Genomic DNA, 19,956 nt, shown 5'->3' on the forward strand with positions numbered 1-19,956 from the left:
CCATTAGGAAGTTTCATGTACGTAATAAACATAATGAGTGTAAAGTTATTAAATTAATACGTATTAATGTAGCTCACAATTTGATGCTAAAAATATTTGTTGAAGAAATAAAGAATATCAAATTATGTACAAGAGGTTTAATGGATATTAAACGTAAGCAATATTTCATGTGAATAGGTGGTAGCCAAAGGTGGATTAGTAATTTCAGGAAAAAATTAGTTTTCTACAGATTTAAGAAATTATTTGGGACAATCTGTAAGTTTATGAAAACTGCAAGATTTTACTTATATAACTGTGCAGTTCATTAAAAAAGTTATTATTGGTTTCATTTTTTCTCATGTTCCATACTCTTTTCTCCTTTTGTTGAGTCAAAAGAAAATTGCATTCTGTGCATGATTCTTTTACAGAAATAATACATGCAACATTTTTAATGCTCTGTGGTATTTGCAAAGAAATACCATTATGAAAACGTTACTCCTGATTAATAAACATGTTTTATTTTCAAGTTTTCCTTAATCTGAAATAATTTAGTAAGTTCCTGTATGTATAGCCCTTTGCATTTTTAATAAATAATTCATTTAATTTTAGCAATTATTTTTTTTAATTTTTAGTATAAATTGATATTTTAATGAAAATATATAAGGAATGAATTATAAAGATTCATTACTTAAATTATAATAATGTGTCATCTTCTACCTAGTTAAAAGCTATGGAAAGAATAATGTAATTTTTAAAGGAATTGACAGTTCAGATGACAAGAACAAGATCTGAGCTGCCACCCTAAACTTATACACTATAGCAACTTCACTGACCTCAAATATTTTAAAAGAAATTTAATATGCACCGAGATAATTCGCAAGGCGATTCTTTTTTAAAATGTGATTTAAATTTTGTATTCTTTCAATCTAAAAAACAAAAATTTGCAGCTAATTGCGATTTAAAAAAAATTTAACTACATAGTTTTTATTACATGGTAAAAATTAACCAAGATAATGTGTAAGATCTTAGGAAAAGGATTTAGATTTTTTCGAAGTAATTGTTAGTCATTCAACAAATAGAAACAATCCTTTATTCAAAACACCAAAGAGAAGTTTTTCAGGTTAATTGTCAAAACAATGTGAGTTTCTTGAAGTTTAATAAATTAAAAAAAAATCTACACTTCAAGTAGTTAATGTCAAGATTTACATATAATTTGTCAAATATGTATAATGAAGACAAATTATACTCACGTGATACCCGCCAAATGCGTTACACTAATTTGAATTCATTTGCTTATTTTGCAAGAAGACATAAACATGATATCACTGCGCAGTATTATACAACATGTAGCTAGAGATTAAATGGGGTGTTCAGCAGCGTTTATCTTTAAAGCGGACTTGCTCCATTTTTTTAAAGATGCTTTCAGCAGTAAACTCTGTTGTGCGGGAAAGTAATGTCATCAGCTGATATTTAATGATGCAAAAGTCGAATTCTTTTCTTATTTCTCATATTCATTTCTTAACCTAATTTTATTATTACCATTCTCCATTCTTAATTTAATGAATGCTTTTTTAAGAAAAAGTTAGCTATTAATTCCAAAACATAACAATTCAAACAAATATATCACTTTAGGGGTATGACCAGTTACCAGAAAGCACTTTATATAGCAGCAGCACCTATAAAGAACATTACAAGATTCACCCGGACGTGGCAGGACCTCCAGAAACTGCTCGTCTTGCATCGAACTTGAAATGTGAGAAGGTTCCCATGGAGCAAGGATCTACGTATTCCAGAGACTTTATTCCTTGGTCTGAGGAGGTTATGGAGCTCTGTCGATCGAAGTTGAACAGACCTGATGGGGATTTACGAGATCCAGAAGACACAGAGAAACACATTAATATTCAACAGCTGAATCCTCTCGGTGAATCTCTATCTCTAGTTATGATAAAAATGAATGTGTGTGTGTGTGTGTGTGTGTGTGTGTGTGTGTGTGTGTGTGTGTGTGTGTGTGTGTGTGTGTGTGTGTGTGTGTGTGTATTGGCGCTTTACATGTCAAACCATTGGACCTACAGCTACGAAATTTAGTACATATATACTTTGATGAGCGGGAATGTGAGTGATGTTTGAAGTATTGCTTTTAAATATTTTATTAGAATTTTTTAATCTATTGAAAATACAGCTAAAGTTTAGCATCTTTCCGTGATAATTATCAAAAATGTTATTACATAACAATTATTTTTTCACCGTTCGTTTCAAAATTTTACAAATTTCCTTTTTAATGATACTTAAATAATAATCGTGCAAAATTTTTCCTAAATTTGGCAAATATTTTATAAATGTTTTTTGGTTCATTTTCAACGATAGATTATATTGTTTATCTGAAATTCTACTCACTACTCTACATTCTACTCTTTAATCGCATGATTTTCTTCTATTGTTGAAAGCTAAAGAAGAAGGCTCTCCTTTAATATACATGTAATTTACATGACGAATTTATGTTCTTAATAGCGCTATAATGTCATGGTATCATGAAGTTATATCTAAAAGATTTAAATGAAGTTAAATGCAATCAATATCCGCGAGAACCAGCTGGTCACCAAAGAGACTGGTACAACATAAATAGAGCTTTAGTGAAAATTAATGATTCAAATAAAGCTTCGTATCAAAAATCAGAAGAAATGCCACCCACGCAAATTTCTCATATCCTTTCACATAAGGATGTTGCTTTCAAAAGTGACTACAATTTATGGTATTAACTCTCCCGGGAGAAGGTTGCCTCGACTACCATCAATAAAAATTATTCAGAATATATTGCTTACCAAAGTATATCGCAGGTTCCACATTTTAATTCTGAGTGTAGTTATACTTAAACACAGCTTTCTGTATGTAAGATGTAATTATAGGTAAGAAATATATATGCGATTTATTCAATGTATAAATGTATTATCTGAAATGTAATATGAAGAATAATATTAATTCTGAGGTGAAATCATAATTTACTTAACCATAAAATATGAAAACACACACACACACACACACACACACACAAACAAACAAACAATAAGAGATACAATTTTAGTGTTGAGCCTATTTTATTTTGAGGGTTGATGGTTTGACACAAGAATAAAATTAATTGCTATTGAATATGCCTATTGATAAGAATCCAAAATGAGATGCAACGATGTTTGGATAAAGATGTTTGAGGCGATGTTATCAGGCCAGGGATCTCAGTTTTCAGCAAAGTCTCTTCAAAATTCGATGGATATCTTTCATTCTAGAAAGACATGAAGTCACAAGTAGGGAAACCGCTTGCGGTCATAGAGTCAAGTCCGGGTGCAATAAAGTCCATCATCAGGAATAATAGGCACAAGTGTTTGCAAAACAATAAAAATGGTCCGCAGTGTAAATATAAAAATATACAAATAACAAAAAAATACACACACAAAAAAACTATATACACTATGTACAAATGTCCATGACTGGATTTCTTTTCTTTTTTGAGGAATTGTTTCTCCCTTTTTCCATCAGCAAGCTTGGAGTATTGGTACAAAAGACTGTTTTGAAGATTGAAAATCGTTTGCCTCTATTTTGAAACTGGAAAGTTTGAATACAAAAGTTTTGTTTTGAACAAGCAGAAGATTTCTTATAATAATTATGTATTTTTCACAGTTCATTACTATAGATAGTTCGATTAAATTTTTTCTAGTTGCAATTTGTCAAGTTAAAAGAATGGCTATTACTTTTGAATCAGGATATTTCGAGGATTTCAAATGATGAGCAAATAATTTTCAGTGATTGTTATTGTAGATGGTTCGTTGATGTTTTTATAACTGAATTTAGTTGAAAGTGAAAAATTCTTGGTGTTTCAAAATCCAATCTGCACAGATAGAAAATTCATCTTGTACAGTCATTTCCAGATGTGCCAGAGGGTCATCAAAAGACAAATACTCTTAAAAGGGATTAGTAAATGGGTTTATAGAGACTTTTGTGGCAGTTGATTCTGGTTGAGGAAGAGTTGTAGCTTCGTCAATGGCAGAATATGTATCAGAAGCTTCCCCGTAAAGCTGCATCAGAGTTTCATCAACTGATGTAGTTGCGTTAACTTTTGAATTGCCTTGGCCATAGTCCATTGAAGCTTGACAACCAGTGTGTCTTTTGTTTAATTCATTCATCAGAAAGTTTTTCAGTATTAAAATAAAAGGAAAAAAGTAAACACAAGAAATCCAATCATTCATTATAAAAACTCGAATATAAATCCACATAAATGTACACACAGACGCAAATTCCAGCACAACCATTTTCAGTTTTGAAAAATGTTATTTTCTAGTAAGAATACTTTCAAAAGCGCTCAAAATCACACTCAACAACTCGAACTGATTCAAGTTTGAAAATGACCACCTTAACAATGATGTAATTAAACAGACTCTCATTATTTAAAAATACATTGTTTCTCTAAAGTAGAGTAAACAATGTAATATAATTTTTATTCTTAAAGAATATACCAGAAAATAAGGTGAAGTACTCTAATTTAATCACTGTTGTAACTTATTGTGTTGTGAAATAGTACAGATATCTATTATTAAAAATGGAAACTTAAATGACAGAGAAATAGCTTTTTATATTAAAAGCGAATTATAGATTTACTTATTTCAGATTTAAAAGATTGCATGCGTGATTTAAAACTGGAATAACGGGGGGGGGAGGAGATAAAGCAAGTTCTGCAAAGTTTCATTGCTGTTTCTTTGTCTTCAATACTTTCGAATGTAACTCTGTATTACAATGTATTATAACGATGTGGAAATTTGGGATCTTGATAATCGTACTATGAAAAGAAGAAAAACAAAATAAACTAAAAAATAATTAAAAAACAAATAAAAAAAGTGTTTTCATGACGACTAATGTTTATATTTCCAGTAATTAATCACTCTAAATAAATGAAAAAATAAATCGTAGCACCATCGCTACGTTCTCTTGTGTGTGTGTGTGTGTGTGTGTGTGTATTAGAGCTTTACATGTCAAATCGTTCGACATACAGCTACGAAATTTCGCACATATATACTTTGATGAGAGGGAATGTGAGTGATGTCATGGTATCATGAAGTTATATCTAAAAGACTTAAATGAAGTTAAATGTAATCAATATCCGCGAGAACCAGCTAGTCACCAAAGACGACTAGTACAACATGAATAGAGCTTTAGTGAAAATTAATGATTCAAATAAAGCTTCGTATCAAAAATCAGAAGAAATGCCACCCACGCAAATTTCTCATATCCTTTCACATAAGGATGTTGCTTTCAAAATTGACTACAATTTATGGTATTAACTCTCCCGGGAGAAGGCTGCATCGACTACCATCAATAAAAATTATTCAGAATATATTGCTTACCAAAGTATATCGCAGGTTCCTTTATCTAGCAGTCAATTTGACTCATTCACATTATATTATTCTTAACCTTAAATATACACTGCTGGCCCTTAAAATTGCAACACCATGAAAGAAAGCAAGTACAAAAAAGATATTCATTGTACGTAAACAGTATAGCATGAAGACAAAACGGTCAAATTTGTAAGCAGTTTGGAGGTTTACAGGGGAGCGAAATTATTAAAAACAGCTACCACCTCTGGCAGCTAAAACAACCTTTACCTGGTAAGGCGTGGTGTGAATCTGGGCTTGCATGACAGAAACAGGTAACTCATTCCATGCTGCTTCATGTCTATTCCACACTTCATCAACCGTAGTAGTTGGAGAGGGGTGGTGGGCCAGTCTTTCAGCAACCCATGACCAGATATTTTCAATGGGTGACAGATCTGGAGATCATGCAGGCCAAGGCAAAAATCAAATACCATGTGTACCGAGGAAGGTCCAAACACGGAGTGCAACATCTGGTCTTGCATTATCTTGTTGGAAGAGGGTGTTTGGCAGGCCTCGAAGATAGGGCAAAACCACTGGACATAAGATGTCAAAAATGTACCGACCTGCTTTCAATTTACCGTCGATCCGAACTAGAGATGCACGTGTCATGTACCCAATGGCTTCCCAAACAATTACACTAGGTGCAGGACCGCTATGCCGATATCGAATGCTAGCAGACGACGTGCGGTCTCCTCGGAACTCCCAGACACATATACGGCCATCATAATACTATTCCGGCACGCAGAACCAGAAGTCGTCTGAAAAGACGACACTGCGCCACTCCTTTATCTACCTTTGTCGCTTGACGCACCAGAGTCGCCGTTTCTCTCTATGCTGCATTGCCAAGTCAAGCCGAAGTAATGATCGCCTTGCTGACGGTCCATGCTGCTACAAGCGTCATCGCATCGTACGAGCGGATACTAGGCGGACCATTTCCTGACTAATGGTCCGTGATGTGGTTGTACAGTTTTGAAGGGCCGACCTCACAATGTGTCTGTTCTCTCGGACGTTATTCATGGGAGGGCGTTGAGATCCTCCTGCATGCCGTTCAGCATAACCCTTAGCAATCCATAGATTCCATATTCGCACTGGTTGGATTTCAATCAGTGCGATGAGCTATATTACGGAACAATAATCCACACTCGAATTCCGATGCTGGTAAGCATTTCTTCTTATTATTCAAAGCATAACATGATATTCTGAAGAAACTCCAACTTTACAAACCGCTATGCGAATGAGAAACCCACTACACAGTTTTTCTTTTATGCAGTGCTTCAGATGTCGTTTCTTCTTTCTGCGTCGTCTAAAAGCGCTGAAATACTAATTATTTGCACATCCCAACCTCTTCTTCTTTTCATGTGATTTTGACGTTCGTCAGATCTTTCTTTCCTGGTATTGCAATTTTAAGAGTGAGCAGTGTATATAGCAGTGATCATGGCTATAATGCCAAAGAAAATATCTATCTAAGTTTCTACCATATAATTCGCAATAGGTCTCCTGAATAAGATGTACTACGAATTACTTCGTTGTTGGCAGACGATATTTTAAAATTACCTTTTGTCTGAAGAATTTATACTATATTACAAGGTTATCGGTAAAGTCTTTAATTGAAAATAAATTAATTTAAATTCAAAATAGTGTCTGTTATAGCCAGGAAAGTAGCATGTAACGACTATGCTGAATGTATCGAGATAGGTTACAGAACCTCCGTGGCTAAATAATGAAGTTACGAAAAAAAGCTAAAAAAAATAAAGGATCCAAAAATATACGTTGTACCAAATTAAAAACAGAATAAAAACTTCATCGAATTATCTATAAAACTGACATAAATATTTGCGGTTAAAATAATGAACTTTCCGCTACTTGAAAAAGGATTTTTCCAAAAACTGGATTACCAGGAATAGTCTCCTCGAAATTTTCTCGTATAGTTTTCAATCAGTTTTTTATCTCTCTCCGTCGCACAAAATTGTGGACCTTAGGTAAGGTGGAAATGATGAAAAGATAATTAGAATAACGATGGACGATGAACGATAATCATTGATGAAACGATAATTACGAAATATAAATCTTTGGCTTGAATCTAACATTTTTACTGAATCTTTTGTGAGAATATACATTTCGGATGCCTTTTTGTACACTGATGCACAGATACACATGATTATCACCAATATTTGACTTGGAATTACAGTTGTAGTAACAAGATGATATACCGAATTTTATTAATTTAAGTTATTGCGTTTTCCTGCATGCGAAAATACTGATTGATAGATGGTCAACTCTTTCACAAACTTGATTCAAAATTTGGTAACAATCTACATTTTAGATGCTAGGTCTGTGCACCAAATTTTATCTACCTTGCTCTTCGTGTTTTGTAATCACCGAGTTCTCTTGCACTTGAACAGAACTTCTTCTGAACAGATTTCGTTCAAAATTCTATAGATATCTGCAAATTTTGCCAGCGTTTCTGAGTTAACGAGTTCACGTGCAGACAGATTGACTGACGGAGAGACAGACATAATAACAAAAATGTCTTTTCGAACTCAGGGATAGAAAACTACAAATAAGATCGTAAGTCCATGTACTACATTTCATCTGTCTAGATCAAAGCATTTTAGAATTACCTTGTTCGCAAACAGACAAACTCACTGACCGATAGATACACATAATACCAAAGCGGCATTTTCGAACTCAGAGAGATTTCAAACGTGTAGAATCTCGAGAAACAAAATATCGAATTCGAATTTTTTGACGACCTTGATATTCGGTACTTATATACACGCTGAAAGGTAAACAGGCACTCAGATGTAATTCTGTAATTATTTTCCGTCCCAAATGGGTTTAAATATCAAAATTTATCAAATTTCATTTGCAAAATTTTCTTTATTTTAGCTCTCCATTGTTTGAAGAACTATTACTGCCCTCCACATTGCGCGGGCACTAGTAAACAACGGCCAACTACAAACTGTTTAATTCCATACAAAGATAAGTTTAATCTTGGTCCGCCGGAGCAAAAAGAATCTGGAGTTCTACACGCAAACCATCAACCTTTCGCTAAGCATACAAATTACATGTTGGACTACTCGCCTTATGAAATTCAAGCTAGGTAGGTTGAACAATACCACTTTCATGATGCACATTCCACTTTCGATAATCTTTTAGTCTCCGCATGTGCGAACAACATTGGTCTTTCTTCGGATTCATCTTTAAAAGTTTTTAATGAAATTTCAAACGTTTCTGTAAACTCCCATTAAGCTATGTTGTAAATGTATTTGTTACCATTAGAATTCAGGAGCCATGAATGTGCACAATACCTAGTTAATTTGCAAATTACAAAGACTTAGTATTGTTGATTTGTTTGTTAAAATATTATTTCAAGCTCTCAAAAATGACACTGTAGTTCGAGTAAAAGTCTTAATAAAAGTCTATTGAAAATCTCGATGACTGTTTAATAGATATAAGGCTGAGTATCTAGTTAATCTATAGACTATTATCTAATCTATCGCATACCTAAGTTTAGCACTGTAACGGTAATAAATATTTCACATTATCTATTTACGATAATTATAATTTATTACATATAATTTATTACTTTAAAAATTATAGCATTTATTTTTAGGCCTATTTTTCCATTACACTTAGCTTTGAATTGTTCACACAAAATTTGCTTCGTAAATGTGCCAAAAGACTGAAATTGATTGTGATACGAATTTTCGGACTGCAATTTTATACTCAGATGTCTTCTTGTTCGTGAATAAAGTGAAATCAGTTATAAACACAATTTTTTTGTAATTTGGTATAGTGTCATAGATTCGCACATTTCACAGCCGATATTTCTTAATATTTATTGCATAGTCTCAGACACATTAAATTAAATTTGTCACAAGATATCTTATTTTGTGTTTTGTGCAAACTTCAGACTTGTTTAAGTGATATTGATTAAGAGTCAGCCTCTTGTTATTTCAATATACGAGTAGATAATTGTTATAACAATTAAATTAAGCAAAATATTTAGTAATAAAGATAAAAGCATGCAAATACTCGCTCATAACAATATAAATTTCACTTCAGAAGCTGATTAATTGTCAGATTTTTTAAAAAAGAAATTGAAATTGTTCTTGGAAGTATAGAATGTTCCAATTACATATACTACTTGTTCTTTCTATTCATTTATTTATTCTTAAACAATTAATTAAATGCTTCAGTAATTACTATCAAGTTTAATTTATTAAATAATATAATTTGTAAGTTGGCTTTTGGTCCATTTTCATGGAAATTTTGCGAAAACATGGTTAAATTAAAGAGAAAGTGTTATGACTCTTTTCCATTCGACTCACTCATAGTAATTTTCTTTTTTATGGTTTCTTTTCTAAAATATAATATTTACAAATCTAGTCCAATTACAAGCAGCGATTTGAATGCAGCAATAGAGAGAAAAATTTACTATATGCCAAATGACATGCTCACCGACTTTGGAATTCTGATAAATCAAAATTTGTTTTACTTAATGTAAAAGTTATGAAACTTATAAAACATTATTTCTTCATATACCATTTATTCGAAATCTATATACATTCTTCAGGCTTTCTGTATTTTCTATTTCAGTCCAATTTCTGAAATTAAACTGAGGAAAAGTGACATTGGACAATCTTCTCTTCCATTTTCCTCAGACACGACTCACAAAAAGGATTTCGTTTGGCCTCCAGAAGGCTGCAAGAAACTGGAGAAAGGTAAAGGCGAAGGAAGAAAATCGACTCTTAAAGTGGGGGATGGACCAATGACTGATCAGTCGAGCAATATGTTAGATTACAAAGACCTCAATGTGAACGAGAGAATGCCAGTGAGACGGCCCAAAGACGTTTTTCGCCCACCTACTTGTAGGATGGAAGCGGAAACGACTTCTAAAGCTTCATATCCTAGATGGAAGGATTTACCTATACAGGTAAAATTTGAATCTTATTACAGCATAGATTCTTTATTCTCAAAAGGGGCTTGAGTTAGCCTATAAAACATTCCTGTTGTCAATATCCTTTTTGTTACCAAAGCTTCCTGTTACAACAGACATGCTAAGGAGTGTTAGCAATTGAGCGTTGAAGGTTAAAATTTAAAAAAAGACATGAATGTTTAATGTCTTTCTGAAAGGCGAAAATTAAAATCTTGGATTACATGAATAATTTGAATCTGCGCTCATAGTTGGTTAATCTACATAACAAAATGAAATTAAATGAGAAATTAAATAAAATTTCTCCTTATAACTACGTTCAAAAGGTTCAAAATGTGTTTTATAATAAAAGAATGACTACAGAAAGAACCTGTTTATTTTGTATTTCCTTTAAAGTAACTAATTATCCACTGTAACTGTAAATGATGCAATTGCGGAATGCAAATTTCGTTTTTCTACCTCATCTACCTTACCCTACCTATCTTAATGCCTTCGTTGCGTTTCTTCGGACCTTAAGAATCGTTGCCTTATCAACATACACATAAAAAACGTACTTGGAGCTAAATCAGGGAAAAAGCTGTTTATGGAAGTCTCGGAATGTGAAACTTTGATAAGTTGATACTAGAGTTGGATCTAGTATCAACTTATTAGTTGAGACTAGAGTTCTATGAGTTTGGATCTATAATGAAGCAGCATCTATGTAAATTTTGAATGCGTATTACTAACTACAGGCATGCGTTGTGCATATTTGAGCATGATCTGAAGAGTCTATTATATGGTATTCTTCCCTTTTACTGCGAAAAGACTGGGTCTTTTTGGACATTACATTTGTCTTTGCAAAGGTCACAATTCTTTCGCAATCAGAGTGAAAAGTTAGATTACAAATCGACCTTCTTTCTTATTCTATATTACCTCCTGAATTTCTCGATTATAATCTCAAAATAGCCCTAGTGTTGCTTTTAAATCAGATGTCAATATAACTGAACATAAATTGTTCGTTTATACATTCAACAGTGTTGTTACTCAACTTTTTTCTATTTTGACTTGTATCGAAATGTATTTTATTAATAATTTATACTTTACAAAGTTCCATTTTTGCCTTCACGTATTAAAAAGATTTTTACTTTACATTACGTTCATAGTTATTGTATGTTGAATCTCGACACTTGTCGGTATAAGTGACAAATATATAACCGAATATTCAGTCTTTCATCGACGCGTTTTTCATGACACGACATTCACCGTAATGTATCGACATTTGTCAGAATTCGACCATTCATATTAATATGTAGATTATATGTATTTTCAGCCTGTCTCAAAAAATATAACAGAAGACAGATGCGAACCACTGAAAAGTGATGTGAGGTTTTTAGTTACAACTTATCAAGAAGATTTTGACGGCTTGCATGCGGCCTTATGTCCTGCAAAGACAGTTGAAAACTATGGTCGGAAGGCAGTGGAACCAAAATACCGTTTCGTATGTGCTGGAAGCGATCATGAGTATTATGAATGTGGAAATGACAATACTGATATGGCAATATGTAAATGAAATTTCCCCCCCTTTTTCCAAATATTTCTATCTGTATCAATAACTTTTGATTTTATTATATGCAATGGTTAAATAGACCTGTATTCTAATTAATATCTCGATTAAATATAGTTTTCAATTTTTTTGTAATTATTTGCTTTTTTATTATTTCTGTATTGTCATCACCAAAAAAAGAAATTTCATTTGAAAAATTTGATAAAAATAGACATTTTAGACAAAAAAAATGAAATTATGTCTCTTGAAAGGAATGAAAAAATTCAATGCTTAAATTAGCCAAGCGGTTAAAATTGAAATAAATCTATGCTTATATTTATTTGTCCATGTGTGTTTCTACACAATAACTTAAAATTGTAAAGACTAATCGGATGAAATTTAGCAGGTGGTCCCTTGCAACAACAAAAAATATTTTTATTTTTTATTTTGTATCAGAATTCTCAACCCTTTACCTAAACACGTGTTAGGATTTTTTTAACCACACGTTATATGAATGATTTTGGGGAGGGGGGAAGGGACCATGTCTGGTGGCCGACGCGCGTATAAATCTGTCGTGGTCACAAAGTCCTCCATGTCTAGAGTAATACCACTGGGGGTACTGAATCAGGGGCGGTTGCTCTCTGATTCAGGTCTAAATTACGATCTGTGGATGAGTGAATGAAGTCCGCCCCGTAAAAAAGATTGTGACGTGTGTGTAGCTAAGTCGTTCTCTTGGCCCTAGATGGCGCTACTATAAAAACAAAGACGCTCCCCCATCGGCTTAAAATCGCTGTCTTCGTAACAGCGGGCTTGTCCATGGCAAGTGCCAAAAGAAACAACAACGTGATTTTTTATGAGTATACAAGAAAGCAGAGGGAAGAAAAAACTCTGCTATTTTTGAAGTTATACGATGTTTGTCAATCTTGTATTCTGCATCTTATGATATTCAGACTAATATGTCTTTAGAATGTGGGCATTTTTTTAAGTTTGTTATTTTTATGATAAAAGAGATTCAAATTAATAATGATGCACTTTCATTACATTTTCTTTACATGTATCAGTTAGCATCGAAATTGACAAATAATTTCATGAAAATTTGGTGCGTGGTTTAACACGCATTGCCAAATTTACTTTAAATTAAAGTATTAAAACATTTTTACTTAATGAAAACTGCCAGCCATGTAAATAACAAAAATAAATTTTAATTACAAATTAAATTAACAAATATAAATCATGATACATTGGCCGTAATTCCATTGACCAGCACGAGGCAGAAGTTCTAAGCCAGCTGGCGAAGGCAGGAAGTGAGTCACTCGTATTCGTTGGAGAGCAAAGTTCATCTCCATACTTATGATTGATGCTTATCGCCAGTTGGCGAAACAAACAGTCATTTATCGCCTGTTTGTCAGCTGCAAAAACTTCTATGATAAATATATTGAACAATTTTAAAATTCCTGCAATGCACCCTATGAAATTACATAATTTGAGATTCTGAATGGCTGGCTGAATAATCGCTCGAGGTCCAAATAAAAGAATGCGCCGTCGAAATACATAAAACGAAAGTAGTTAAACATTTCACCTCATTTGAAGACTATCTCAAGTGGGCAGATGGGAAGCCAGCTTATGAATATTGATCGTAATAGTAACTTTATTAAATATGCAAAACTATATTAGCTAACTGCAATTTTCTAACAGAATGTCTTTTAATGAATTAATGTGAAATTGAAAATTTATCTTTTTATTTGTCGATTCTTTACCTTTCTCAACAATTTTTATTAATAATATGTAACCGTTTTATTTCCATTTTCCATAGAGATTTACTATACGATGGTTTTTAAAAGCAAAGGTGAAATTTAACCATTTGTACTGTGAGCTTCAAAAGGAAGTTTACAAAAGGAAGAATTCTTCGTCTAGAGCTAAAGTAATGTAACATTTCGTATTATAAACGCAGTACTTTTTCAAATTGCACTTTTTTTTTGTCATTTTAATGGTTTCCAACTAAAGTAAACTAATTTTTATATTTATTTTGAATTTTATTATTGTTAGAAAGAAACAGCTCATGAGTGCTTGTTCTGTTGAATTTAATCTGTCCTTGAGAGAACCGTTGAACTCGCATTACACAACAGAAAAATAATAGTAGTGGCCTTTTCAACGGTTTCTGAAAACGGAAATGAGCTGTTCTCTGAAAAAAAAAAATATTTTTTAAGTCCGAATGAGAATACATAGTTTGAATGACTGAATATGACCTGTTATTCTCCATTCTGGCTTTTTTTAATTCATTTGACTTTCACATTTACGAGATTTTTTAAACAACAGTTTCTTTGAGTGAATTGCTTAAACTGCTTAGGCTATGCATTTAATGGCTCTTGTTACAATTTCATTGAAATTGTCTAATAATTATGATCTATTTAAAATATCTGAATTATGATAGAAGAACAAATAAGAATATAACTTGTACTAATATGGATAGATTCCAATTTATTATTCAAAGATATTCTTCCCACAAGAATATCTTCAAAGATAGGCCTTGTAGGCCTTGATTAGGATACATCATTAAGAAATAATGTAAGCTTAGTTTTAAAAAGCATTAATACGTATCACACTAATGCTCTTTAAAAGCTGCGATTTTTTTTTCTTTTAGATTTTCTGTATTATCAAATTTTAGCTGTTTTTGGTGACGGCTGGTTTGTCAGGAATACTTATTACGCTTAACTGTGAAATCTCTATAATAATGTTCACGATTTTCTCAACAATATATTTTTGAGCATTAAACTGTGATAGACATTAAGATCATGTTATTTTAGTAGTCTTGCATCTTTTCTGTTGTTTTTTTAAAGTACCTGAGCATTTCTAATAGAGATGAGTAATACTTCGGATAATTCATATTCTAATTCCACATCGATTTTCGCGGCAATGTAATATCACTTTCTGATTGCTCATATAAACTGCGCAGATAATTTACAAAATCTTACTCTTTAGCTTTTACCAATAGAAGAAAACCACGTGATTAAACATTTGAAGGGACAATGAAAATAGTTTTAATTTCTTAGCAATAAAGAAATGAATTGTTTAAAATTATGTAAAGAATATTTTTTAAAAATTGTTGAAATTCAGGAGGAAACGTGCGATAAATATAAGTTTAAACATAATTTCTTTTAAAATTTTCAAATGTAGTAAAAAATTTTTTAAAAAAATCTTTAAAAGCATCAAAATTTTTCATGATTTTTAATAAATTAGAATTTTGGTCACTTGCATTCCCACATTCCTACCCTCCAAATTTTATTGGAGAGAATTTAATATTTCAAATTTGATAACTCTAGATCGAACGATTTGATCTTAGAGCCCCAACAGACAGATGCACTCATACACACATTCCTTTCCATTATTAACAGAAATAAGAAGTTAACACAATAAAATGCTAGTCAATGGATTTACTAGTCATATGAAGTTAAAGTGCGCGAACATTTCTCAATTTCATATTCTGAGACATGAACAGGGGATGATGATGTTGGATAGTAAGAAAGGAAAGTTTATGCAATGAATCTCTATTAGCATAGGAATATAGTCAAATGTCCATAGAACGTCCTGGAATAAATGGATGTTGTAGATTATATTCTTTGAATATTCTTTTGAGAGATACAAAACATTTTTTGTCTAAATTAAGAAAAAAGGTGAAATTTGAAAGATTTAAATAGTTTAATTCTCTTTCGGAAATATTTTCACTGAAATCATTATTTTTTCAGAAATTACAAATTTTGAGACTCATTGTTATTATCATATTCGTTGCTCCTTTTCAACTAACAGAATTTCTCCTCCATGAATATTATAATTCATTAATTTGGAATTTATATTCATTAAAACGGAATGTTGGATAATGAAATATTATTAAAGGTAAATAATTATTTGGGAGATCAAGGAATGAAAACCAAGTATTAGAATAATCGTCTATATAAGTAAATATAAATTCATCAAATACATTTTTATGATAATATTTTTTATACCTTATTCACTTTTTCTTTTAAGTTTTAAGATTCAGAATGTCTTTGTTAGAAAAATCACATTTTTTATTTACAAAAAAGTATATTTCATAAAGTTTGATCATATAAACATGCTTTACCAGAAAATAAGGCGATTACAAAACAATTACAAGAACAAAGCTATATTTAAAAATTTGGAGTTAGATAAGTTTTTAAAAATAACAAAATTCTGCAAAAAACCGCTTAAACATTCTTTATAAAAAACAGCTTATCTAGTATACAGCTTATCTAGTATCATTTTTAATTAAAAATATTCATTATGGATAGTATATCTAACTTAATTCCTTTCCGTTCTTAAAGATTTCTTATTTGAATCCTGGTTTCCCTTTTTTTTTTTTTTTTTTTTTTTAATATTGTTCCAGTTTTTTTTAAGAAGAAATAAATTCGTTTAAAATGATTTGTGACTTTGTTCTTAATGCTATCTCCATTTATTTTTTATTGTTTAACTCTGATTTTGGATATTTGTATTGGCTGTTAAACATTGCAACTTTCTGTGTGGCATCACTTCATAAAATGAATAGTTGGTAATGCATTCACAGTTCCTTAAGTAATTTGGAAATCCGGACATTTATAAAGGTAATTTTTTTTTCTATTCATTTCATTCCTTATCTCCTCAGCTTCTAAATTTGATGTTCAATAGGTTATAATTGAAGATATATATTTAAATATACAGTTTTAATGGAAATTTGGTGATTTCATAATTTGTTGTATTCATATTCCACTAAATAAATTACAAACTGAAATTTAAGATACTGAAACCATCTAGTTTGCATTTCTAAAACATTTGATTTTAAAATAATCATGAGCAGAGGGCTAATTTTAATTTTTAAAAACTGAAATTTAGGAAGGTATTACGTTGTAATATTGTTTTGATTTCGTAATACATTTTTTAAACTTGAATTATAATAGTTATTTAATTAAATTGTGATCATTTATTTAATTCTTGTTGTCAACAATATTTTTTCATGCTATCTTCAATTTCAATTTTAATCAATAATAATGAAACTCAGTAATCTACATTCAATTCATCAATATAAAATTCTTATAGTATCATCAAAGGAGGTTCAAGAACTGTCAAAAGTAATTTTTATCATTCATCTGAAAAGTAACAATATTTAATTTAATGCTGTCTTATTTTATTGTATGGTACTGTGTCAATTTACTGCATATTTACGATACATGCATTGTAATTCAAACTTCAGTTGGTATACTATGCTATTCAGCATATATATATGTAATGATATTTTAAACTCTTAATTTAATCCAAATTAATTTCCAAGCTTTTATCTTAATTTAGCCCATCGTAACTTCATTCTAAAATATTCTCTTATTTCGTGATCTAATTCCACTTCCGGTTTAATTAATCCCTTTGCAAAAATAATGCGCAATCACTTCTACGTATTAAATGAAAGTGATATCTTCGGTACCCTTGAAAAGGTGTCAAAGGTCACCACGTGTATTGAATTGGCGCGTTGCCAGAAATCCCATATTATATAAGACTAGTGATCTGTTCGGCCCTTTTTTGACTTCTTTACTTCTGCTTTTGTGCCGCCTGTGTCTTGGAAAAAATCAGGCCTACCACTCGGAATAGAATAAAACGAAATTAAAACTACAAAGTCTCTTCACTGCTTGTCAAACCTGCCCACTGCTTCAACCAAAATAATGTATCATATAATTTAGCCGACAGGATGCGAGAAATCTTTGCGCGCACACACACACACACACACACACACACACACATATATATATATATATATATATATATATATATATATATTCCCATTGATGTAATTTGATCGAAATTTGATTAAAAAATCATAAAATGTGATGAAAAGACCATTATTAAACGTGCCTATAACTCGTTGTATTTCTGAGTTATCCAAAATTAAACAGAGAGATATTATTCCAAAAATGTGTTTTTTGGTTTCAAGGAGATCTTGGAAATTTCATCAAAACATCAAGGTTGCACTTTTTTTTTTTTTTTTAAAGTTAACGGCATATTTCATCGATACTTATAATAAAGCAGAATGTGTATGTGTGTGTTGGCACTCTACAGGCCAGACTGTTTGACCTACAGTTACCAAATTTGGCGCATGCATACTTTGGAGGTCGGGAATGTGTCCCTCAGAGCAATTATTTTGAATTTGTAACTAGAATTTTAGTTAATTAGAAGTTAAATTAAATTTCGGTGTTTGTCTGCTATAACTTCCGAAAATATTACAGCACAAAATTGATTTTTACATTACATTGATGTTCATAAAAATAATCCTTTCAATGATACTAATGTTTTGATCTATAAATTAAATTTCTATTTTTAATGAATTTTTTAAAAAAATAATTTAATTATATTTTTCAACAATTTATTTTGCACAAAATAAAAGTAAAATTCAAGCTATACGAGCACGTTACGCGTGCATGGGAAAAAAATAACTTTTAGCAACGTGTTGCCATCACATTGACAAAAGCTTAAATTTAAAAAAAGTTAACTATCATTGGAAATTAAACATATAAAATGTAATTTTCAGCACGTGTCTGCATGAAATGAAATAAATATGAAATATGATATTTTCTAAAAAATAAATGCAAGGAAACATTTTCTATGATCTTTTGCAATACCTATACAAGGATATCTACTCTAATCGGAGCCTAAAGGCTAATTTGTAAACCTGTAATATTAGACATACATTTGCTAACAAAATGGTCTGAATGAAATAATTATATTTTATGCAAATTGAGTCAATAAATGCTAATGAATTACGAATTTTAAATTCTTGCATATATCCTTTGACCTGTGAATCATATTTAACAAAATATTCTTGAGGCCCTAATATCTTAAATAAAAAGAATTGCACTCCAATCAACAAAATCAATCACTAAAGCTAACCAATTTATGGAAATCTGAATATCACGATTCTATAAAAACGGTAGACTTTAGATTACTTCATCGACAGTCTCAAAGATGTCGGTCACCTCCCAGGGTTTCTCAAGATTATAAAAATGTTGACTGTCTAAAATTGTAATATTCAAAACTTAATAAATCGGTCAGATTTGATCGCAGAACATAGAAACGTTTATTTATTTGTTTAAAAGTTGAAGTGTCAAGAAAATTTTGCAGAATATGATATGATTCCTTAGGAGCAAATATGACTGTCTAAAATTTAAACTTCATAATTTTTTAAGTATATTTCTAAATAAAAAAAAATTATTATTGACATCATTTAAGTCCTTTTATAATTAAAACTAAAAACTGAATTTTACAACGAACCAGTGAAATTTTTGTTGAATAATTCTTTGAGATATTATAAATTATTTAAATTATTCTGTAATGCACATAAGACTTCAATGCCAAACGACTGTGCTTTCAGTTCTCATACTTTTTTTTTAAATTCACATGCTTGCTTTTAGTAAAAAAATGTCTTTATATTAATTGCAGTTTCATCATTTCCACTTTAATTTAAAATTGAATTTTATGGGCTCTGATAAAAAATTAGAGAGTTGCATAGTACATAAACAGAATGGCTTAAGGCCTACATGAAAATATAAGTGAATTATATGACTATCAAAATTTGAAGCTTAAAAATATTTTTCTGAAAAATCTATTATGATACCAGGTTATATAAAATATTAATTGAACATTTTAGCGAACATTAATACTGATGAACCACCTGGTCGCCAAAGGCGGCTAGTACACAAAAAAGTAAAAAAAAAAAAAAGCATCAATACAAGAAGAGAATATTGGAAAAAATTCAAAGGCTTTAAATAGCAGGCCAAAATTCTAGGATCTTATGCTCTACGTAGAACTGGTACAAAATGCAAGCTAAAAAAAATAATCATGGAATTGTGTCTTAATACTGTATTTCACTTTTTTTAAACTTTGGTTTTTAATATATCGCTGCAATTAGAACAGGCGCGTTTTATGTTTATCTCAAAAAGTAACAATTCAAGGTTAAATTCTTCATAAACGATAACGTTCAGAAGTTAATCTTGAAGTCGCTGACTCAAAGGTTCTTGATTCTCGATCTTTTTCCGTAAGATAAATGTTTTCTAACTAACAACTTTAAACCT

The 19,956-nt window shown here is 31.1% G+C and overlaps 1 protein-coding gene across 1 annotated transcript; it reads right to left on the reverse strand.

Annotated features, from left to right (window-relative positions):
- Positions 1–5,582: 5,582 nt before the first annotated feature.
- LOC129975532 (uncharacterized) lies at positions 5,583–6,002 on the reverse strand. The gene is made up of 2 exons (XM_056088593.1): positions 5,834–6,002; positions 5,583–5,788 (listed from the first exon to the last, which is right to left on the reverse strand). The coding sequence occupies exons 1-2, from the start codon at positions 6,000–6,002 to the stop codon at positions 5,583–5,585; spliced, it is 375 nt and encodes a 124-aa protein (XP_055944568.1).
- Positions 6,003–19,956: the final 13,954 nt, after the last annotated feature.

This window comes from Argiope bruennichi, chromosome 7 (assembly GCF_947563725.1).
Source record: "Argiope bruennichi chromosome 7, qqArgBrue1.1, whole genome shotgun sequence".
NCBI lineage: Eukaryota > Metazoa > Arthropoda > Arachnida > Araneae > Araneidae > Argiope > Argiope bruennichi.